This window comes from Pristis pectinata, chromosome 6 (assembly GCF_009764475.1).
Source record: "Pristis pectinata isolate sPriPec2 chromosome 6, sPriPec2.1.pri, whole genome shotgun sequence".
In the NCBI taxonomy this organism is placed as follows: domain Eukaryota; kingdom Metazoa; phylum Chordata; class Chondrichthyes; order Rhinopristiformes; family Pristidae; genus Pristis; species Pristis pectinata.
The window spans coordinates 57,565,536-57,590,653 of NC_067410.1; the positions used below are offsets into that span (position 1 = coordinate 57,565,536).

Genomic DNA, 25,118 nt, shown 5'->3' on the forward strand with positions numbered 1-25,118 from the left:
GCTGCAATGCGCCTGTGGACATTGATGTTTTGTGGAGATAATGGAGCAGATTAGATGATGGTCAGTCCAACAGCGATCGGTGCGGGTCATGGTGTGGGTAATGAGAGTGTCTCTACAGGCCCTCGCTCAGACAATGATATAATCTGACAGGTGTCAGTGCTTGAGCTGGTATGTCTCATGCCTATCCCTCTAATAAAAGAGGGTGCTGTTTTTAATGAAATCGTTTTGTGAAGAGGGGGACTCTGTTAGTCTTCCCTTCTCCATCAACCCACCTAGCCAGGGGGTTACATCCCTTCCCACACTGTCATTGAAGTTACCCAGAAGGATCAGTTTGTCCCCTTTTTGGGATGAAGACCAGGGTTTTCTCAAGTTCTCCTTGGCCCTAACTGAAGCTTCAGGGTTAGGAGTATGCACTGATGACCTTTGCTTGTTGGTCCCAAGTTAGAGTGAATCAAAGGGACACAAGACCTTCACTAATTCCTTGAGAACTGCTGAAATGCCGGAGTAACTCATTGTTGATGATGAAGCTCACTTGGTGATGATGGTGTTCCTCTTCCAACTTCTTCCTCCAGAAGAAGGTGTACCCAACGTCTTGTTCTCCTGCCCTCGTGTCACACTCAGAGCAGCAATGTGAATGTCAAAGCATGCGGATTCACAGGCTTTGGTAGCAGATCTGTGGTTAAGTCTGTCATGCTGGGACCGTCCATGAAGTTGACATTATGGGTCCCAAGCTCCATCTTGTAGCATGGAAGTTGCCTGGAGTAGTTTCTTTTACTGTGGGGCAGCCGTTGCTCACCAGCTTCCACAGTGGCTACACAGAGTGATCCAGGATGATGGGACACCAGTTCTGCTCCATGGGTGTCTCACCCACTCTTCATTCCCAACCCTGGAAACAAAGCACACCTACATTCCTGATGCCCAGCTCTGGCTACACGCCAAGCTTGTTGCTGTAGCTACCCAGAGTCACCCACATCCAATATAGCAGGTGTTCTGCACAAATCCAGGGCTGGAAATGCACTACCAGCCACAAGACACCAAAAAGAGAATCCAGGCTTCAAGCTCAAAAGAGGCCTCAGGCTCTCTATGTAACTCAGCAAGAGGCCTGTGTGAACTCTCCTTTATTAAACTGGAAGGAAGAAAGATTCACATATGTCGACCAACTTCCACCACATTAGGACCATGGGGAACAAACAGAGGACTAATTATCAGGTTCACCAAAGCACAAGGTAGTGTGATTTTGTGCATGAATAGCATGGACTATGTGGCAGTAGGTTTGGGGAAGAGTGAAAGAGCTAATTTATATTCCCAGGTGGAAAGGTCCCCAGCTGGAGAAGGAGACAGTGCAACATGTCTTTTGAATTCAACACGCAGAGGGAATTGCATATATCAAGTTCTGTCAAAGTGTTTGTGTCACTGAAGTCGTTATGGTAGAGAGCTGCTACACAGCATGAATTGAATGAAAACCAACTAAGAGTATAATCAGGGGGTAAGTTTTTCAATGGACAGTGAATCCACATCCACTGGTTTTCTGCTGGGTGGGGTGAGGTTAAAATTACTCCATGCTTGGTTGAGTTAGCCTCAGACCTGACCAGGTCCAAGAAAGCCACCAGCTGTATCATTGTATATACATGAGTACAGAAAGGGTTTCTGGTTAGTACACGGGTCTGAGGTAAATCCCATAAGATGGCTAAAGCCTCCACACTATCCCTAACCCACAGAAACCACAGGTGCTTGTCTCTCTGTCACTGTTTGCTGAAACAGCAATTTCTCCTGTCACTGTCAGAACCCTTTAATTGGTAGCTCTGCTGTGGTCTCATGCTGGAGGCTAGTCTTCAGATTGGTCTTGTTGGATGCAAGCAAGAGGCCGGACCCTTCTTCAGGACTGACATAAGCTCTTTCCTGATAATGTCAGTCTTATGACACTTCCTCTTTTGATTTGAATCATGTGGCTTTTAATGATCACATTGGCCCTGAGGAACCAGATTTAAAAAAAGGTTTCGAAACAGGCCACATTTGTGGAAAGGGGTTAGTTGCAGGTTTAAGTTTTTTTTAATGTTCTAGTTATTTCACAGAGGTCATTATGGTTCCAGAAAGAAACTTTAAAGATTATCCTTTCAGCTGTGCCTTTTCTTGCTAATTTTGGTTGTAAGAGCATCTAAGTTCCACTCAAACTTTGCACAGTTTCACTCCTCCCATCCCCCAACCACAACAGGGACTTAAAGAACCCTGGGTCAAACTCATTGACTTTGGTGGAGAGGTAGCTTTGAGAAGAGGGAGACACAAGAGACCGCAGTTGCTGAAATCTGTAAGGTTTCAATCCAAAGTGTCAACAATTCCTTTCCTCCCACAGATGCTGCTAGACCCCCTGAATTTCTCCAGCAGATTGTTTGTTGCTGCAGATTTGAAAAGATATGACCAACTGATAATGAGGACTAAATCTAATAATCCTTGAAGCTGAAGGCCAGGACATTGATGCACAATTAGCTCATGCCCATAGAATGCCAATTTCATGCTGCCTGCTCTGCCCCAGGATTGCATCACCCAGCCAACATTGGCCACCAGCTGACCACATCAGCAGTGGGACTTTATCATATCCAATTACAACCAGTTCACACAGCTTAAAGCTAAACTGTGCCTCTTCAAAGGGAGGAACCTTGTGGCTGGAGCATGTGATGGCGAGAGTTCTATGAATGGACTAGGACTAGGATACAAGCAAGAATGGGACAGTTCAGGAGAGACCAGGCCCTGAGGGATAAGGCAGCAGAGGTTGAAAGTATGAGCAAGCCCCTGAAGGGTGGGAGCAGGTAAGTATGGAGGTCATTGCTAGGAGGAAAACCCTGAAGATTTGGATGCAGTCAGGTTCAGTGACTCAGTGTGAGAGGTCAAAGTCATTGAATAAATTTTGCAACGTCATATCTGGCCAATCAAAGAACTCAACTGACATTCTTCAATGCACCACACTCCAAAATCAACAGCAAACAGTCTCCATCAATTATCTCTTAATGCATTCTGAAGCAATTCACTCTGTGGTAAACAACTGCTACAACTTGCCCCATTACTGTTGACACAGCTGAAGAGGAAATAGACCTTCAATGTGTTTTTGCTGGGATTGCCTAATGTCCACAGCGTGTCAGGCAGCTTATGTAGAAAGAGAAACAGGACCTTATAAGTTAACAGTTTATCTTCCCACAGATGCTGCCTGACTTGCTGAGCATTTCCAGCATTTTCTAGTTTTGTTTCAGATTTCCAGTTTTTTTAATTTCATTGCCCAGTATTCACCCTCACACGCTCATCACTGCCAGGAGGTTGGCAACTAAATCTCACGGTTTCAACATATTCCACAAGAGCTACAGCACTCAGACAACTTGCTGAAGACTCACGGACATGCATCCTTTTCTGTTGCAGAATGATGTGGCTCAGAACCAGAGGGAGACATGTTATCCTACAGATCCCATTCCCTTATGGGAGATGATGGTTCTCGCAATTAGGATGTCATTGGTGGTCAACAACAGGACTAAGTCCATCAAAGATGATGGCTTCCACATACCTAACCCTCCTATTGAACTCTCTCCCTCTCTTTTGACTTACAAGCTGCAGATAGTGCCACTATACACCTCTTTCAGGGCACTACAATGACACAGCAAGTAGAGCCGCTGCCTCACAGCACCAGCAACCTGGGTTCAGTATTGGCCTCGGGTGCTGTCTGTGTGGAGTTTGCATGTTCTCCCTGTGACTGCGTGGGTTTCCTTGATATGATCGGGTTTCCTTCCACGTCCCAAAAACATGGGTTGATAGGTTAACTTGCCACTGTTAAGCTACTCCTAATTTGTGGGTGAATGGTACGACCTGGGGAGAATTAATGGAGAATGTAGGGAGAATAAGAAATGGGATTAACATAGGATTGGTGTCAGTGGGTGGCTGATAGTCAGTAAGGATTCAGTGGGCCTAAAGGCCTGTTTCCATGCTGTATAAGTCTTTCTTCAAACCCTCCCCAAGTACAACCTAATCCCAGTACATATTTCAGGTACCCAGAAACGGCACAGTAATGAAGCCCTTAGCGTAACGCTATTAACAGCGCCAGCGACCTGGGTTCAATACCCGCCATTGTCTGTAAGGAGTTTGTACATCCTCCCCGTGTCTGTGTGGGTTTCCTCCGGGTGCTCCGGTTTCCTCCGGGTGCTCCGGTTTCCTCCCACATTCCTAAGACATACAGGTTAGGAGCTGTGGGCATGCTATGTTGGCGCCGGAAGAGTGGCGACACTTGCAGTCTGCCCCCAGCACATTCTCAGTAATGCAAAAAAGATGCATTTCACTTTGTGTTTCGATGTACATGTGACTAATAAATAAATATCAATATCAAGTGTGGTAGGTCAGTGGCTGAAGGGAAAGCAAGAAGGTGGCAGTCAGATACTGACACCATTAGAGGCTGGGGTGTCCACACCTGCAAAGTCGGTGGGCACAAGTGGTTTGCAGGGAGAACGAGGACAAAAAGCAGTGCAGGCGCAGTGTCAACTGACTGATGTTGCAACGTTTATTGCCGCTCATCCAGCTGCCTTCTAACATCTGTGTGCTGCAGTGCAACCTCCACTTCCTGCCACGTAGCTTCAGACAGCTGTGATCAGAGCTCGGGATTGCAATTTCCAAATAGACTTGCCTAAGAGACTTCCAATGCAGGGTCCTGATGCAGGGTTTTGACCCAAAACATCAACAATTTCTTTCCTCCCACAGATGCTGCCTGACCCGATGCATTCCTCCAGCAGATTGTTTGTTGCTCTAGATTCCAGCATTTGCAGCCTCTTATGTCTCCAAAGAGACTTGCTGGGGTATCTGAGCAGCCCAGCCATCAGCCCTCCACTAAGTCACTGGGATTGTTGAGGAATTGCTTTGAGAAGTAGTGGTGGCTTCACGGAGTAAAGATCGATTGATTCTTTCCTGGCATTGCTACTCCCACCCCTGCTGTCCCAGCAACCTACTCCCTGCTGTGCACCAGACTTGCTGAGATGGTGTGGATTGTAGCAAGACATCTGTACCTGGATTTGCCCAGGGGAATCCTCCAAGGACATGTGAAAGTTATCAGCCCTCCATACCCAATCTGCAGCCACTAAGTAGCAGTGCATTGAACCACGTGGGTGACCAGGAAGAACATACCTGAGTTCAATGCCATAGAGTCATAGTTATATAGCATGGAAACAGGCCCTTTGGCCCAACTCGTCCGTGCCAACCAAGGTGCCTTGCTGAGTTGGTCCCATTTGCCTGTGTTTGCCCCATATCCCTCTAAACTTAAACAGGTTTAAGGTGCTGGGGAGTAGGTATAGAGGAGATGTCAGGGTAAGTTTTTTACTCAGACAGTGGTGAGTGCATGGAATGGGCTGCCAGCAACGGTAGTAGAGGCAGATACGATCGGTTCTTTTAAGAGACTTTTGGATAGGTACATGGAGCTGAGAAAAATAGAGGGCTATGGGTAAGCCTAGTAATTTCTAAGGTAGGGACATGTTCTGCACAGCTTTGTGGGCCAAAGGGCCTGAATTGTGCTGTAGGTTTTCTATGTTTATGTTCTAAACCTTTCCTATCAATGTACCTGTCCAAGTAACTAACTCCACTTTCCCTTTCACCACTTGGGCAGGCACTCAGGAAAGGCACAAGAGTGAGAGTGACAAGCCAAGTTTTGTGCACAGCACTGGGTGGTTTCATTTATAAATTTGACTTGGAATGTTTGTTTTGTGGCGAAGCAAAAGCTCGGCAAAGATGGGGAAGTAAGGTCCTCATCACCCACGTGCCTCCCTTTAGTGCCGCATTTACTGGCCTTGAACCCAGATATGTTCTCCATAGACAGCCCTTGCCATTGACAGGGGTTTTCCTCCCCTTCCTCCTCCCTTCCACTCCAGATCCACCTCCTCCCCCACTGTCCTCTGTCTCCTCTTCCGATATGCTGCTCACTTTCCCAACAAATAGCAAAGCTCATCCCATCATGATGGCAAGATTGGTATTGGTTTGTTATTGACAAATGTACCAAGATTCAGTGAAAAGCTTTTGTTTTTCATGTCATGCAGACAGATCATGCCATACATCAACGTAGTAAAAAGAAAAACAGAATTCAGAATAGAGTGTTGCAGTTACAGGGAAAGCGCAGTGCAGGTAGACAAATAAAATGCAAGAGCCATGAAGAGGTAGATTGAGAGACCAAGAGTTCATACTTAGCATTCAAGAGTCTGATAACAGAGGGACAGAAGCTGTCCTTGAGCCTGGTGGTTCATGTTCTCCGGCTTTTGTATCTTCTGACCAACGGGAGAGGGGAGAAGAGAGAATGACTGGGATGGGAGGGGTCCTTGATTATGTTGGCTGCTTTCCCAAGGCAGCAGGAAGTGTAGACAGAGTCAATGGAGGGTATCATGCAGATGATCACCACCCCACCTCTGTTGAGCAATAATGGTTCTGCCAGCATGCCAGTGGTCTGCTCCATCACACCTAAACACAAGGCCACTCGGCCCCTCAAGTCTGCCCCACTGTTAAATATAGTCTTGGCTGATCTATCCCAGGCCTTAACTCCTCTTCTGCACCAGTTCCCCACAGCTATCAATCCCCAATCTTTCAAAAAATGTATCCACCTTCACTTTAAATACCCCCAATGATCCAGCCTCCACCACCCTCAGGGGCAGAGAATTCCAGAGGTTCACCGCCCTCTGTGAAAAGAAATTTCTACACATCTCAATTTTAAGTGACCAGCCTGTTATCTTGTAAATGTGTCTCCTCATTTGAGACTCTCCCACTAGTGAAAACATCTCAACATCTACCCTGTTATGTTCCCTCAATAAGGTCACCCGTTCTAAACTCCAAAGAATACAGACCCAACCTGCTTAGCCTCTCTTGATAGGACATGAGCCTAGAGCATAAGTTGGTGGCTGATTCACACTCGGATGGAGCAAAAGACATTTGGATAAATTTTAAAAAAGCTACGAATGGACACTGAATCCCCTTGTTCTATTGTCAAATTATAATGGCTTTCATAGAAGATGTACGAAGGAACCAGGTTTGGTATCTGATGGGAATGCTGGATGTAGACCCAAGGGTCAGGTTCCCTAATCATAATTTATTAACCCTTCCAGTTAATTCAGATCAACTCAGCTCAATAATAGTCACACTGGAGAAGTGTTCCATTCACTTATAAAAAACACTCCCAGGACAGTGAGGGTATCTAAGTCTAGAGGTTTAAGGTGAGATTTAGAGGGGATCTGAGGGGGATTTTGTTTTCATACAATGGTTGGAATCTGGATCCCATTGCCTAAGGAGGTGATGGAGACAGGCACTCTCACATCATTTAAGAAGCAACCAGACAAGTATTTGAATCGCCAAGGCATAGAAGGCTATGGACCAAATATGGTATAGGTGAGTGCAATGGTGGTGGGCCAAAGAGCCAATCTGTGTGCTGTACCACTCTCTAAAAACTCCAATTACAAAATATCACTCAAAGATCAATTCATCTTTTGCTTTTATATTTCACATTTATTTTTCAAAAATACTCATTGTTTATAATGCCTACTTTTCACATTTACCTATCCTGTACAGTAGAACACATACCTGAATAATTATTATAAATATTATGCAAAGCTTTGTGCAAGTTCACGACATATATCCAGTTTCGGTCGGTAGTGAATGCAGTATTCGCGGCAAGCTCCTGTCCGGTGTGCTCAGAGAGCTCTGCCGGTATACTGATAGAGAGCAGCTGGCTGCCTTTATTATTAGTGCCTCGCTGAGACTCATTTTGCTCATATGCCCAGCGCTGTAAACATTGACCCTCTGAGGTAGGTGCCACACCAGCCACCAGTGTGTTTCAAGAACCGGGACTCAACAGAGCTGGTGTGATCCAAGAAGATTCTGGCTAATATTCAGTTCCCATTTTGCATTTGGCTTTCACATATTTAGGCAACATCTTGGAATTTAAAGAGAAGAAAACCATCACACTGACAGTTAGAATAAACACAACAGTAGGCAGCAACAGCAGAAAATATTTTAAAACAGTGTTGTCAACTCGGCAGTGAACTTTGGTGAAATGGGAAATTCGGTCTAGGTCATCCAATCTGACAGAGCCATTGCAAGTGATCTTGCTTCTATCAGGAATAATTAGTGACTTAGCATTGATCAAAGTGATCCACCAGTTCAGCTGGCAACAGTCAAAGGTATTATTACTCAGGAGTATGCCCTCAAGATTGTGTAAAAGACTCTTCAGTACATCTTGCTGAAGAGTAGGCAATTGGTTCTTACGCAAATCCAACCATTTCAGGGGAAGGCTTTTCAATGCGGGATGAAGACTTGTTAAAACATTATCAGATATGTCCAAGCTACTTAGGTGTCTGAAAGCCACTCGTAGGCTGATATCTAACTGGTTGGAAGTTAATCCATTGTTCCTGAGGAATAAGAATTGCAGTGATTTGGACACACCTTGAAAAGTACTTGCCTGCAATCTGATCCCAGTGTTGGATGATAAATCTAGATGTGTTAATGGTGAGCCAACAAATGCATTGTCTGGTACAGTTGCAAGTGCACAACTGGCAAGATAGAGGCGTTTCAATGACTTAATATTTGCCAAACCAACACAACCTCTGTTTAAAGTCTTCTTCTCAAGTTCTAGAGGGTAGGCACAAATAGAAACATTGTTGTGACTGAGATCCACTGTTGTAAGCTGCGGCATCTTAGTAAAGAGATCAGGAGGCACTGATTCCAATTTGTTGAAGCTGGTATTAAAGTAATTCAGTCTCTTCAGCCTGTTAACACTGAAATTTAGACTTGATAATCGGTTTTGACTGAGGTCCATCAACTGAAGGAAGAGAAGATGTTCGTCCTCCATTAGAGAGAATGTTTTCAAGCAGTTCTGACTGAGCTGTAGAGAAGATAATGTTGTCATTCCCCGCAGGAATCCCTGAGGAAGATATCGAAATGAATTCCTGCTCATATCCAGAACTTCCAGCCTTGGCAAGCTTACAGAAATCACCTCATCCCAAAGATTCACAGTGGTAATATTGGTCACATTTCCAACAATTTGTATGAATTGAACCTCAGTAGATGAGTCGTTCGTCAGATCACCATAAAAACTCATCTCGTTGTCCGCAAGCAACAGTGACTTGAGTTTATTGAGTTTTGGTAAGAGTGGGAAAAACAGTAGTTTATTATGGGATAGGTCTAGAGTTTCCAACTGAAATTCAATCTCATTTTCCCTGGCTAAAAACAGTTCAACAGCATTGTGACTGACGTTTAATGTTTTTACTTGGGACAAACTGAAATCCACAATGCAGGGAATGTGATTATGAGCGAGGTTCAACCTAGTTAATCTTCTCAAACCTTCAAATGTCCCACTTTCAATTTCATAGATATAATTGTACTCCAAGTTCAGTTCTCGAAGGTTGACAAGGCCTTCAAGGTTGCTAGGCTCCAATCTCATGATGACATTTCTAGCCAAGGATAGATATTCCAGAGTGGTCAAATTTTGCACTATATAACTTGTCATATCTTCATTTAGTCTATTCTCAGATAAATCCAACCTTGTTAGAGCTGAGAGAGTTCTTAGTGCCAGATGAGTCTCTGAATAAGTTAAATCAATACGGTTCTTCTTTAGATTTAAATCTTCTAGGTTCCTGTTGTAAACAAAGGCACCAGACTCTATAACCTCAATCTGGTTCCCGCTCAGGTTCAGCGTGTGGAGGTGCTTGTACACAGAAAGTGATCTGTTGTTAATTGCTCTGATGACATTCTCATTTAGAAAGAGTTTCTCTGTTCTGACGGGCAGATTCGCCGGCACACGATCCAAGCTCTCTCCTTGGCACGATGCCTTTGTTCCATCCTACAACACAAATGGTGAGGTAAGACTTAGGTTACCACAGAAACCTACCACGATACAATGCAGAGAGGACCACTCTGCCCATCCTAGGCAAGAGGGTCTAATGATATAAATCCATATTCCAGCCCCTTCTCTACAGTGTTGTACATTTTCATTTTAAAATACAAGCTATGGGGTACAGTGGCCTGCTGGTTATGTTACTGGATTTACCAGATTAGGCCACACTTGGAGCATTGTGTGCAGTTCTGGTCACCACACTACAGGAAGGATGTGGTAGCAATAGAAAGATTCACCAGGATGTTGCCTGGAATGGAGGGCTGTAGTTATGAGAGACTGGATAGGCTGTGTTTATTCTCATTGGAATGTAGAAAGCTAAGGAGTGACCTTATAGAAGTTCATAAAATTATAAGGGACATAGATAGGACAGATAGTCAGAATCTTTTTCACAGGGCAGGGGAATCTAGAACCAGAGGGTACAGGTTTAAGGTGAGATGAGAAAAATTTAAAAGAGATCTGAGGGGTAGGTTTTCCATACAGAGGGTGGTGTTTATCTGGAACAAGCTGCCAGAGAAGGTAGTGGAGGCAGATACAATGTTTAAAGGGCATTTGGACAGGTACTTGAATAGGAAAGGAGTAGAGGGATACGGGCCTAATGCGACAAATGGGATCAGCATCACGGAAAAATGTGGAATAGGTGGACTGAGGGCCCATTTCTGTCCTGCTTGTTTCTATGATTCTATGGATTGTTGTCCAGAAACTTAAAACTAGAGTTTTAAGTTAGGAGTCTAAGCTCAAGTCATTAAATATATTTTTAAAACTATATCAGTGATGGCAATCACATAACTACTGAATTATTCTAAAACCTATCTTATTCACCAATGTGTGTCAGGAATGGGAGGGTGACATAGGGGTCTCAGAAGTGTGGTTGACTCTTGACTGAAATGGCCAAACTAATGCCCCAGTCCAAGGCCATTAAGGATGAGGGTTATTTGCTGGCCTTAATGAATGGAAAAATTATAAATAATCTCATAAAGTTCCTCAGGAATATAACTCTACACCCTTTCAGGTAGTGTGTTTCAGAGCTCAACAACCTTCCCTGTGAAGAACTTTCTCTTCATTTGACAATTACTTAAATCTTTCATCTCCAGATGCTGACTGACTTGCCAGGGGAAGCATTTCTCCTTTGTCTTTTCAAATAACTCCATTAACATCCCTTTAACTTTCCCTTGCCTTAAAGAGAACAAACCCTGCACCTCTATCCCAGCAACTCAGCTGAACTCTCTCATCCCAGGTGCCACTGCTGGTAAACCTCTTGTACCCTGTCCAGGACCCTGACAACCTTTGTGGAGCCAGAACAGTACATAATGCTGCAGCTGATTACTGTTTTTCCATTGCAAAGCGTGTGTACAAACCCAAGGATCTCTGCTCATTAACTACCTTCTGCTATCTTCAAAGATTTGTGAATGTGTGCGGCCAGCCCTCTCTGTCCTTGTACCCCTTGATATGCTGTCATTGAGATGAAATGGCTTATTCCCTTCCCCAGTCCTTACCCACTTCCCTTTTTACGGTTACTACTTAATCTATATCTGTCACAATTTCAGCAGCACTTTTTAGATCTTAATAACTTATTTGGTTAAAAAAAAATCTTTTTCCAGATCCTAAACCTGTTGACCTTGTAATATTTGTGATACATCTGCTGCTTGTATGACCAATATTGGAGTCATGGAATTATACAGCACAGAAACAGGACCTTCAGCCCCACATGTCCATACTGAGCATCAAGTATCTATCTACATTAATCCCATTTACTAATACTTGATCCATAGCCTTCTATGCCTTGTCGATTCAAGTGATCTTCCATATACTTTATAACAGTTGTGAGAGTATCTGCCTCCACCATCCACTTAGGCAGTGTGTTCCAGATTTCAATCACCCTCTGGGTGAAAAATCTTTTCCTCAGATCAGTCAGAATATTTTTCCCAGGGTCGAAATGTCAAAATACTGGAGGTCATGCATTTAAGGTGAGAGGGGGAATGTTTAAAGGAGATGTGTGGGGCAAGTTTTTTTAGGGTGCCTGGAATGCGCTGCCAGGGTGGTGGTGGAAGCAGGCACAATAGTGACATTTAACAGGCTTTTAGATAAACACCTGAATATGTAGGGAATGGAGGGATATGGATCATGTGCAGGCAGAAGAGATTTAGTTTAATTTGGCATCATGTTCGGCACAGACATCTTGGGCCGAAGAGCCTGTTCCTGTGCTGTACTGTTCTATGTTCTATTATCCCTCTAAACTCTTGCCCCTGACACTAAACCTATGTTGTCCAGTTTTTGAACCTCCTCTGTTTCAGGGAAAACTTTCCAAAAATCCACCCTGTCTAAGCTGCTCATGATTTTGTATACCTCAATCAAGTCTCTCCTCAGCCTCCTCTGCTCCAAGGAAAACAAATTGCCCTCTCACAGTGGTTCTAATGGCAACGGAGTAGAAAACTCCGTCTGTCTCCAGGTAACACCCAGGCAGATGGATTCAACATCCCGTGGTGGGGCCAGGTTGATCTGAGGGGTGGGTCTCATCAGCAGTTGGTAAAAGGGCAGTAGGTGCAAACTGCCCTCTTCCCCTACAATCAACCCCCACCCTGCCAGCTCTAACTGGCAGCAACAGTGAGAGTGGCACCTGGAACCAGGGGTGGCCTAGGTTGTGCTGTTCTGTGGGCCTCAGACCTGTTACCCACAATCTCCCACGGTTGCATGTGTGACTAGCGTGACACTAGCAACATTCACCCTTTATTTTGCAATTTCCTCTGAGCTTCCTGGCGTCACTTCGAAGAAAACACTTAAGCAGTAACATGACATTTGAGTGAAGGGAGCTGGGCCATTCCTCAATTGTGACAGGATTTACATTTCAGTGGAGAGGAGCAGGGGAAACTCCCGAATTTAACCCATGCCTTTCCTTTTAACAACATTACTACAGCCACAGTTGAAGTTCACAGAGAAGAAACATAGTGGGTCGGCTTTCTGTTTTTACAATTCCCCTACCATTAAAACATAAGAAAATTAAAATCTTTTTTAAAGCACAGCATGGTCAGGCAAAATTTCTCATGACAGCAGGTGTGAGACTACAGGATTCAAGTACACAGGTCTTAATGTTATCTCCTCATTTTGTCTCATATTTCTCACGGTACAAAAGAAGACATTCAACCCATCAAGTCCATGCCAACTCTCAAAGCAATCCCATTTCCCCCATTTCCCTGTAACCTGTTCTCTCATGTGCCTATCAACTATCCCCCCCACCCCTCTGAATTCCCTTGCCTCCTACACTAGGGGCAATTTACAGCAGCCAATTAATCCACCAACCTGCAGATCTTTGGGATAGAGTGCAAATAATAAACCCTATTTGTTCTGTTCAGCAAATGATAAACATACTCATTGTACTCAGCAGCCTTTGTCCACTCGCCAGTTCTGGATAGCAAGAAATACAAGCAGCCCTTAGAGGCGGTCAGATAAAGTGATACTTTGCAGAAAGCCCTGAGAAGGCAAGATGAATTGGAATTGGTTTACTATTGTCACATGTACCAAGATACAGTGAAAAGCTTTGTTTTGCATGCCATCCGGACAAATCGTTCCACATATGAGTACAACAAAGTCGTAAAAAGGAAAACAGAATGCAGAATATAATATTACAGTTACAGAGAAAGTGCAGTGTAGATAGACAAATAAAGTGCAAGGACCACCATGATGAGGTAGATTGGAAGATTAAGAGTTCATATTTATTGTCAAGAGTCTGATAACAGAGGGATGGTAGCTGTCCTTGAGCCTGGTGGTATCTTCTGCCCGATGGGAGGGTTCAGACAATAAGAAAGCTTTCTTATTATTTTGTATTATTACATGGAAGTGATTGCATTGGTTAAAATATGACATTAAGTCATAGTTATTGAGTCACAGAGCTATGCAGCATGGAAACAGGCCTTTTGGCCCACCAAGTCCGCGCTGACCATCAACTACCCACTTACACTAATCTTACACCAGTCCCAATTTACTCTCCCACATTCTTGTCAACTCCCCCCAATGATTGTGATCACAACTTTTCTTCGAATAAAACAGCTTGCGCGTTTGTATCAAGCTACAAGAGGGGAATCAAACCTGGAACATAGAACCAGTCTTAGAAATCTGAATCAATGCAATCAAACCCAGGCAGTGGATTCAATCCCGGATCACAAAATTAATACTGAGAAATGGAATCCATCTCACAAATAAATATGTCGTTTTCTGGATGTGAAAGAAATCCCAGAATACTGAACTACTCCTAGAAAGTAGAATCCATCCTGGAACATCTTGGCCATCAAGCACTCAAAGTGGAATAAATCCTGTGGATAATGGAACTAATCCTGAATGGAATCAAATCTAGGTAATAAAAACCAACTGGGAAGTAGAAACAATTCTGAGAGCAGGAATTAATGCTGGGTTGGGCATCACACTCCGGACATGGTATCAGTGGCAGGTAAGTGGATGAATCCTGGGAAATGGATTCAGTCACAGGCCCCGAAATCAATCTTGGATTCTGGAATTAATCCCATTGAAGAATTAATCTTGGCTCATGATGTCAATGAATTAATTAATGAATAATAGACTAAATTCTGGGAAATGCAATGAATTCCAAGTCATGGAATCAACCACAGAGGGTAGAAGCAATCCTGGAACTGGAATCAAACCACAGTGGAGTCTGTCCAGGGATGGGGCATTCATACCAGGAATGATAATTAACCCTAGAAAGAGAAAACAAACTCAGGAAATGGAAATGTTCCAGCAGGTGGAATCAGTCCTGGGGAGTAATTCAGTGCTGAAAGATAGAATCATTCCTGCAAAGTGGCAGCAAACTTGGGAAGTGGAATAAATTCTGGGAAGGGAAACATGCCCCGAGATCTTAAATCTATGCTTGGAAAGCCTCGGAAATGAAATAAGTTCAGGTCATGGAATTATCTTTGGGTTGTTAAATTCATAAAAGGTTATGCAATTATTCCTGGGAGGTGGAATTCATTCCTGGAACCACAATCAATGCTGGATCATAGAATCAATCCCAGGAGGGTAAATCAATTAATCATGGAATACTCTGGGGAAACCGGGAACAATTAGGGGAGCTCTAAACATGGAATAAGGTTTCTAGGAATGGAATGAATCCTGAAATGTGTTATCAGTCTTGGATCATCCTGGGATTAATCTTGTGTTGGGAATCATTTTCACCTTGCTGTATTAATGGCAGGATAGAGATGAATCTGGAATGTTAAATCAATCCTGAAAAATAGATTCAGTTCTGGGTACTGTAATCAGTCCTAAAAACTGGAATTGTTTGTACAATGTGGATTCAATCCTGATCCTTGAATTACTTTTGGAAAGTGAATTCAATCCTGGGCTGTAGAATTAAACCTAGAATCAGCAATCAATCTATGGGGTTAATCTTGGGAAGTTAAATTAACCCTGGGATGTAGAATCAATCCTGAGAAATAGAACAAATTCTGGGAATTGGAATCAATCCTAGTGGATAGAATTACTCTTAAGACATGGATTTAACCCTGGGACATATTTTTGGGAAGTGGATCATTCCTGAGTACTGATATCAATTGTGAACAATCCCAGAAAATGGACTTTATCCTGGGATTTGGAAACATTTCTAGGAACTGGAAGCAATCTTTGGAGTGGAACCAATCCTGAGAAGAGGAATAAATCCTAGGAACTGGAGTCAATTTCAGGAAATGTTGATAACCTCGGGAAATAGGGTATACTGATAAATAGTCGTGGGCTGCTGTGTACTCAGTCCTCGTTATCCACCTTGTTATCCACTAATTTGCTGTCCATGGATCCGGGTACACAAAATGAGTCCCAGACCCCATCACAAATTAGTTTCAGCAAAAATATCTATATAAACATTGAGGCAATAATCAATGTCTGTATAAATATGGCAACTAGCTCTCAGACCACATGTGCCAAGTGGATCCCTGTTGTATGCTGTCCCAATAGAGAGCAACTTTATTTACACAACTGCACCTTGTAATTTCAAAACTGATGATTGCTTGTAAGTTTCAATACATTCAATAGATGTAGTTGGCTAGCCATTAGTCACTTAAATGCTTTAATGTTTTTATTACTGTATGTTAAGGTTTTTAGAATATTATCGGGCACGTTCATGTTTATTTGTTCAGGGTCCGCTACTTTTCACGTTATATGTTAATGATCTGGATGACGGAATTGATGGCTTTGTGGCCAAGTTTGCGGATGATACAAAGATAGGTGGAGGGGCAAGTAGTGTTGAGGAAGCAGGGAGTCTGCAGAAGGACTTGAACAGGTTGGAAAAATTGGCAAAGAAGTGGCAGATAGAATACAGCGTAGGGAAGTGTATGGTCATGCACTTTGGTAGAAGGAATAAAGGCATAGACTATTTTCTAAATGGGGAGGAAATTCAGAAATCGGAGGTGTAAAGGGACTTGGGAGTCCGAGTGCAGGATTCCCTAAAGGTTAACCTGCAGGTTAAGTCGGTAGTAAGAAAGGCAAATGCAATGTTAGCATTCATTTCGAGAGGACCAGAATATAAAAGCAAGGATGTAACTTGAGGCTTTATAAGGCGTTGGTCAGACCACATTTGGAGTATTTTGGGCAGTTTTGGGCCCCATATCTAAGGGAGGATGTGCTGGAATTGGAGAGAGTCCAGAGGAGGTTTATGAGAATGATCCAGGGAATGAAAGGGCTAATGTATGAGGAGCTTTTGATGGCTCTGGGCCTGTACTTGCCGAAGTTTAAAAGGATGAGGGGAGATCTCATTTAAACCTACCGAATATTGAAAGGCCTGGATAGAGTGGATGTGGAGAGATGTTTCCAGTAGTGGGAGAGTCTAGGACCAGAGGGCACAGCTTCGAAATAAAATATGTCCCTTTAGAATAGAGATGAGGGGGAATTTCTTGCGCCAAAGGGTGGTGAATCTGTGGAATTCGTTGCCACAGACGGCTGTGGAGGCCAAGTCATTGGGTATATTTAAAGCGGAGGTTGATAGGTTCTTGATTAGTAAAGGTGTCAAAGGTTACGGGGAGAAGGCAGGAGAATGGGGTTGAGGGGGAAAAATAAATCAGTCACGATCGAGTAGCAGAGCAGACTCGATGGACCGAATGGCCTAATTCTGCTCCTATGTCTTATGGTCTTATTTGGGGGGGGGGGTATATTTTGAACAAAGGAGGGGTGTCCACTTTTTTTGTTATCCGCAGGAAGTCTGTGCTCATATCTTGCACAGATAAAGTGGATTTAGTATATTTATACACCGTCTCCAAGTAATGAACAGTTCCATTTTTACAGACATCCATAAGTCAATTTCATCCATGTTGGAAAATATACAAAATCACTTGACATGGTAACCATACCTCCACAGTATTGCAATAAGTGGTATTGATGAGGGCCAATTAACATGTACATTTACTTATTGTCTTCCCCTGCCTGGTTATAACAGTAGAAAATCAGGAAATCCCATGTTCAATGGCTGGTTTCGAGGGGCTTGACGTATCAATGCTGTTACCATGTTTAATAGAGTATTGTTGCACAAGTATCAATAGAAGTGATTACTTGTCAGTTTCCAAAGCAACTCTCTTAAGTGGCCTCCTGCGGTGAAACTGGCAGTCTGTGTTCTTAAGAGACAGTGATGTCTGTTACTGTGGGGAGATTACATGGAAACGGTATTTTTCAAGACTGGTTCCCTTTTGAATTTAATAATATTTATGGGAGTTTGGTCATACATATGGGGTATCCATAAGTTGGGCATTCATAACCCAGGGAGGGGTGCACCCCAATACTGGACAGATAAAGGTACACAAAAAAGCTGAACCTGAAGAAAACTTAGACTTTAAAAAATGACATTCCTATTCAAAAACTTCTGATTACTCTAAATTGCTTTGCAGACAGCCAGAATTTAAAGCCGCATAACAATGGCTGCCAAGGATAAAACGAGGAGACAGCCCACTGTTGCAAGCAAGAGCAAACAATGACCAGTGCCTCACTCTAATGTTCACAGCAAAGGGGCTGTAGTACAAGTTTATTTTAAAGAAAACCACAGGGAGGTTGAAGGATGGTTGGGTGTGTCAAAACAGGATGCTCTGTGGGTTTTAGTGCAGCAGTCATCAAGAGCAAATGCAGGCGATCAAAAGCCAGGCACAGCACACTGCTGTCTGAGCATATGACAACTCTAACCCAAGAGCTGGCAAGCTCTATTCACCTCTCTCGAGCACTGGTTTCACATGTTCTTATATATAGTTCAATGCTCAGTCACTTCCACAGCAAGGTGCTCAGTAAGAGCAGAGGATGCCGGAGCAAGGTAACTTGCACGAAAAGTGAAAAATCTGCAGATGCTGGAAATCTGAAGTAAAAAAAGATAATACCAGAAATAGCAGGGCAGGAGACTGTTACAAAGTGAGAGAAAGAATTAACGTTGCAGGTCAACGATCTTCTGTCAGAACCAGAAAAGCAAACTCTGTTTCCCTCGCCAGCAGTTTTTGCTTTTTTTCAGATTTGCAGCATCTGCAGCGTGTTTTTTGCTTTTTGATGATCATTTTACTTATTCCTCCCTGGAGTGGTAGTGGCCAACTTGCCTGTCTACATATGGAGGAAGTTAGTCTTCCCAACTGCACGTTTCTGCAAAGTTTAGCACTGATTTCAAAAGGACCAGGGAAATGATATATTAAAAATTAGAGGATACTTGCATTTGAACAGTCAAGATGTCAAGATTGCCTTACAGGACTGGAGAAATTTTGGATTATAGTCACTGTTGCATACACCCATCAGCTATTCAACTGTGGAAGGCATTGTGACTTGACTCAATCACAAACCCAAATGAATTTCACATATACAAATTTCTAGGAGAGGCTAGCAGACTGCAATCTAGAGCTAGCCGCTGACTGACTTTCTCTCCTCTCGAGCCCCAGGGATATTGAGATCCATTAAATGGCTCACTGAACCCCGAAGGAAATAAAAGACTAATCCGATGCATGTGTTGAAATTGGGCCATATACCACTCATACATCTAACTTACTCCTGGTTGTCCATTGGACTATCAACACAGGGATGCCCAAGGTGCAACAATGCAGGGTTAATCTAAGGACACCATATCTGAAACCTCCGTGACAAAGATGGTATTCAGTGACAGGGACTCCACGTACCATCTTGCAGTTCTCCAAACTGGCTTCTGTGTTGCTTCTTCTGTCAAGCAGCATCAGTGCTGAGAAAATGAAGGAAAGGGACAGGCCTGTAAAGTCCATTCTCTTGGTTACACCTAGAAAGAGACAAGAGGTTGTACACAGTCACTTACATTACTTGCCGAATAAACACCTGTTCTAATCAAATCAGACTGCAGTGCAGCTGGATTTTGGATAGGGACTGCACTGGGAGTGTTATATTGTCATTGGGACATTACAGAGGGAGCATGGCACTGTTGGAGGAAGAGCTATACTGTCAGATGGACATTACTGAAAGAGAACCACATGGTGGCAGGGAGTACCACACCTTCAGAGGAACACTCCTGAGGGACACCCACACTGTGGGAGTCCTGTACTGCTCTCCCAGAGGCGAGTCAAATGAGATGAGATGTTAATCCAAAGATTGTCTGCCCTCTGAGATGGAGGTAAAGAATTCCATGATGCTATTTGAAGTGCAGCAACTGGGTTCTCCTGGTGATAACTCCCTTCAACCAGCATCACTGGAAGAGGTAACCTGATCTTTTTCTTATTGTAGTTTGTGAAATTTTGTCCTGTTTCCCCATGCTGACTCAATTTAAAACGTAACTCATTAAATATCAAATATTGGGAGGTTCTGACTTTACGGAAGGACTCTTTAAGCCACGTCAGGTTCCAGATGTGAGGTTCTAGATGTGTTGAAAAGACAATTTTGTACTGAAGAAGCTAAATAAACCTGTCAGTTGTAAATAAATCAGGTCATTGATGCAACCACACTTGAAATATTGTGTACAGTCCCAAACTTCAGAGTGTACAACCCTTCAGAAAATGAAGACACAAGAGACTGCAGATGCTGGAACCTGGAGCAAAAAAAAAACTGCGGAAGGAACTCAGCGGGTCGAGCAGCACACCATCCCTTTGCCTCCGCAGATGCTGCTCGACCAGCTGAGTTCCTCTGGCAGTTTGTTTTTTGCACCTCACAAAATGAAGCAGTCTGTTCCGGCTTGCAGCAAGACCGAGACTATGGTCAGGAATGGTCCGATAAATGGCAAGTAACATGCACAGTATGGAACTATCGAGCAACAACCACCTCCAACAATAAAAGGGTCTAACCCACCTCCCCTGTGACATTGAACATTACGATCAGTGAGCCCCCCCCCATCAACAGCCTGGGGGTGGGGGTCACCACTGATCAGAAACTTAACTGGGCCAGCCACATGAATCCTGTAACCACAAGTGCTGGTTATCCTGTGATAGTGTCTGACGCCCCAGAGCTTTTCCACCACCTACAAAGCACGTCAAGAGTATGACGGAATACTCACCACTGGCTTAAAGCAACCCAATGACTGGCACCCCCACCTCTGCTTTAAACATTAATTTCCTCTGCTACTGATGCATCATTGCTCCCTGCAGCAACAGGTCAAGGCTACTGTGACAGTACTTGCCAAGGCCATGACCTCTTCTGCCTAAACATACAAAGGCAGCAGACACATAGGAACAAACACCGCCTCCAAGCTTCCTTGAATGTCACTAACCATTCTGACTTGGAAATAAGTCAATGTCCTTTCATTTTTACTGGGTCAAAGTCTAGCAGTTTCCGACCAACAGCACTGTGGAACTAGGTTCTCTAGAAGTGCGTGAGACTTGAAGTGGAGACTTGCCATCGCCTTACCAAGGGCTACTGGGAATGGGTAACAAATATTCTTCCAACGGCACCCAAATTCCTTGCTTGTATAAAGCTAAGAAAGGACATTGTGAATGGAGACTAGAGCAATGGAATGACAGAAGGGACGGAGGAACCAGATTAGGAGGAGTGATTGCACCAACTGAATATTTTATCACTGAAAAACATCAGGCGATGACTGCTGTTTTTAGGATTCTAAATGATAATAGATAAAGAAATTTCACAGTCGGAAACGGGGCCTGGTACTTGGGTAAATTCAACGTAAACCAACCAGAACAATATTTTAGTGAGACAGTCTGGCACTTTGGGGAGTCAAAAGAAGCAATTATTGATTATTTTACATGCAACTTAAAAACTAATATTTTAGGATGCAGTATGTGAATACCTTGACACATGATATCATTGAATCCAGCCTAGCTTTGGATCTAAGATTCCCAAAGTTTTCCACCACTGGAAATGTCTTCACATCGCCCGGGTGCATTGTATGCTAACTGATGGTCAACATTAATGGCTATATGATGTCACCAAGAGCGTCATTACTGCTATATTACTGAACTGTTGTCCCAATATCATGCCAATTGCTTGGGGCTGTGTGAGCTAAATGGCGCCAACAGTTAAATGCCACCCAGAAGTTTACCACACCGTAATACTGACTGCACCACTACAACTACAATACATAGACCTAGCATGGCACTAACATCATCCTGCCATGAGGGAGGCCAACACAGGGTGTGATTGCACAGAAGTTATCCTGAGGCTTTACAATATGATCGTCATTTGGTTCAACTTGATTCAAATTTGGCCAAGGTGTTAGAAAGGGACTGCGCATCCCTGCAGAGGGTGTAAGAAGCATCTTCTCCATCTAAGGATAGGCTTGACACTGGAAGCTTGGCTTCTGTCAAATTTGTGTTACCTCCAGCCACAGGAGGTAGGTGAAAGCAATTAACCAGCTGACTTTCCCCATCCTTTGCTCCACCACCTCACCTCTCTTCGTTTTTTGCGGTTAAGATCAGAAGTTAACCTCAATCGGACAACAGCCCCAGACCTGGCTATTGCGACAGGACTCTGCAATCTGCCTAATCTTGGAGTCCAAGGGTAGGGGGCCGGTGGGGTGGGAACAGTAGGCTGGGTGGTGGGGTGGGATGAGATGTGTGGAAAGAGGCTACAGACAAAATTAAAAATCCTGCCAACGTTCTACAACAAAGTGAGCCATTCAGAATCCCATCCCAAGGGATCGACTAAGAACATGGAGCTGTCCTCTCCTGCCTTCTCCTTCATGTCAGTGGAGAGCACAGCTGATCCTTCACCTCGGCATCACTATCCTGCCTTAATCAATATCCTTTAATATCCAAACATCTATCAATCGTCTTGCCCTCTTGGGTAGGGAAACCCCAAAGGTTCCGGGTGGAGGAACTCAAGACTCATTCAGCCCACTGTATCCCGATCCCATCTTTCCTCTCATATCCCCATCAATTTCACCACCACCCCCCTCCCCATTCTCCTCCCTCCCACCGACAGCCGGCAGCTAAAAAACGGAATCACTCGGGAAAAAACCACGGAGCCACAGGGAGAATCTCCACCCAAAGTCGGGACTGAACCCAGGTCTCTGGAGCTGTGAGGCAGCAGTGCCAGCCCCATGTCCGTCCTCGTGTCCGACCCCAGTGGGTGACCCGTCACTTTGAGACCGTGACACCCCCCCCCCCTCCCCCAGTTTGACTGCCCGGCATTCCTGTGGATCCCAAAAGCTGTGTGTAAACACCCCTCGCTTTGAAAGAGGTTACCCAGCGTTACATACTGGCACACCACACAGCACCCTCAGTGGAGATTACAGAGGGTGCTCCAGTAAAAAAACACCGTCTGCTCTGTAACCTCAGTCTGCCGGGGGCGGGGTAGGGGGATGTCCCTCTTGCCCCTAAACCCTAGCTGGATCGCCCTCCTCCTCCCCATCAGAGTAATACCCCAGCTGTTGAGACGTTAAACCAAGGCTTCCAGTCGCTTTGCAAGGTCTCAGCGTCAAGTACAAAGCAGAGCAGGGGCCCCGGGTCAAACCCGCCTCCCTCAGCCGGGATCTCCTAAGAAAAAAGTCACTTGTCTCATTGTTTATGCAACGTTGTTGTGCCAATGCACCTGATCCAGGGTTTCGACCCGAAACGTTGACAATTCCTTAAGCCCACTCCCCCCCCCCCACAAACACACAAATGCTGCCCGACCCGCCGAGTTCCTCCAGCAGATTATTTGTTGCTCCAGATTGCAGCGTCTGCAGATTCCTGCGTCCCTCTTACAGTGCACAGATGGTCTGCAAAGCTGTAACCTCGGGGAGACCCTGGGACGTCCTCTCTATGTAACACTGACAATAAAACGTACCTTTAGGGTGTCCGAGGGGAATACACAGTCCCCGGTGTCCATTAACAGACGGCGCTCTGCCCCCTTTAAGGTCCCAGCAGTGATTGTGCGGTCCTTTTATGGCTGCCTGGAGCAACCTGTCAACAACTGCCGCAGAGCCGGTGAGAGCGGAGACCTGCGGAGCGGAGCGGCGATGCTGCGGACACTGCGGTGCGGCTGCGGGAATCCGCGCTTGTCTGCTGCAGCCCTCAGTGCCGCCAGCCGGGGCTCTCAACCCATCTGCCCCGCAGCTCCAGCTCCGGAAGGTGCAGACGGAAACCGGGTCACATGTAGAGAGAGAGAGAGAGCGCGCACAGCCTGCAGCGAGCTATCAGCCAGCTGGGGAATCCAGCGCACAAGCACTGGCCATCGCTGCACTCTGCCAGATCCCGTCGCTGCATCCCAGTGACCAGCACCGGATTCCATTCACCTCGATCCCATCACTGGATCCCCAGCAACCACTACTGGATTCCATTCAGCAGTTCCCGTCACTGGATTCCATCCAGATCCTGGTGGCCAGGACCCCATCATTGGATTCCATTCAGATCCCATCACTGGACCCCAGTGGCCAGTGCGTGCCAGTGGATTCCATTCACCAGATCCCATCACTGAATCCCTGCGGCCAGATGTCCACCACTGCTTTCCATTCACAAGAATGCATCACTGGATCCCAGTGACTAGCACTAGATTCCCTTTGCCAGATCTGTGGTGAGGGCAGCACAGTGGTGCAGCTGGTAAAGCAGCTGCTTCACAGTTCCAGTGACCTGGGTTCAATCCTGACCTCCGGTGCCGTCTGTGTGGAGTTTGCACGTTCTCCCTGTGACCGTGTGGGTTTCCTCTGGGTGCTCTGGTTTCCTTCCACATCCCAAAGACGTGGTAGGTTAATTGGCCGCTGTAAATTGCCCCTGGTGTTTAGGTGAAGGGTAGAATCTGGGGGAAGTTGATGGGAATGTGGGAGGAATGGAGTGGGATAAGTGTAGGTTTGGTGTAACTGGCTGGTTGATGGTCATCACGGATTTGGTGGGCTGAAGGGCCTGTTTCCATGCTGCATCTCTAGATGAGGTCCCATCACTGGATCCCACTGATCGGGAGCCCATCGCTGCATTCTATTCATCAGATCCCTCATGTTTACACCAATCAGAATAAAAGATCTACCCAGCCTAATGCCACCTTCCAAGCACTGGATCCATATCCCTGGAGCTCACGGCTCTTAAATCACGTGTCTAACTACTGTTTAAATGTGATGAAGAGCTTCTGCCTCTCCCGCCCTTTCAGGCACTTGACTGTCAGACCTTCAATCCCCTCTGGGTACAATTTATCTTCCTCACTTTCCCCTCTAATCCTTCTATCACTTGCTTTAGTTCAGGATCCCCGCTTTTTGAACCTCTACTTCTTCCTAATTACTTCTTAAACCCCTCATTTTTAATTTTATGCACTTAAGTTTCCCTCCAGCCTCTGACCTCATCCTATCCAATCATAACTAAACCTTCCCAGTTCTGGCAATATCCTTTTATTTCCCCTCTGCTCCCCGTCAGTGAATCACAAAGTACTTCCTGTGGTCAAAGAGGGGGAAAAAAAACAGCTGCAGATGCTGGAAATATGAAATAAGAATAGAAAGTGTTGAGAATGCTTAGCAAGTGTAGAGAGAATCAGTGGCTGATCCAGCATTTCTGTGTTTATTTCATATTTCCAGCATCTGCAGTTTACTTTGTCTTGACATCTGTACTACGATGACCAGAATGGTAAGCAGTAATCCGGCTAGTGTTAGCTTGTATCAGATGTTTTCCTTTATAACAGTGCTTCAGTTAATAAACAAAGCATTGGGTGTTCCTTTTTAACCACCTCACCAGCCTGTACTGCCACCTTTAAGGATCTGTGGATGTACAAGTTCCCTCTGTCCCTCCACATCACTCAATACCCTCCCATTTATTGTCCTGCTATGCCTTATGCACCTTCGTAAATGCAGTACCTCACACCTCTCTGGATTACATTCTTCTTGCCAACAGATCAGACCCCCCTCCCCATATTT

The 25,118-nt window shown here is 44.7% G+C and overlaps 1 protein-coding gene across 1 annotated transcript; it reads right to left on the reverse strand.

Annotated features, from left to right (window-relative positions):
* Nucleotides 1-7,490: 7,490 nt before the first annotated feature.
* LOC127571664 (transforming growth factor beta activator LRRC33-like) lies at nucleotides 7,491-23,454 on the reverse strand. The gene is made up of 3 exons (XM_052018249.1): nucleotides 23,072-23,454; nucleotides 19,012-19,124; nucleotides 7,491-9,832 (listed from the first exon to the last, which is right to left on the reverse strand). Exons 2-3 carry the CDS (start codon nucleotides 19,108-19,110, stop codon nucleotides 7,877-7,879), a joined length of 2,055 nt encoding a protein of 684 aa, XP_051874209.1. The 5' UTR covers nucleotides 19,111-19,124; nucleotides 23,072-23,454; the 3' UTR covers nucleotides 7,491-7,876.
* Between the last annotated feature and the right edge of the window lie 1,664 nt (nucleotides 23,455-25,118).

Excerpts from the sequence above, each read along its gene's own strand:
- LOC127571664 (XM_052018249.1), bottom strand. The coding sequence starts at position 19,110 with ATGGACTTTACAGGCCTGTCCCTTTCCTTCATTTTCTCAGCACTGATG. Across the intron at positions 9,833-19,011 it reads GTTTGGAGAACTGCAAGATG|GATGGAACAAAGGCATCGTG; the intron begins GTACGTGGAGTC and ends TTTGTGTTGTAG.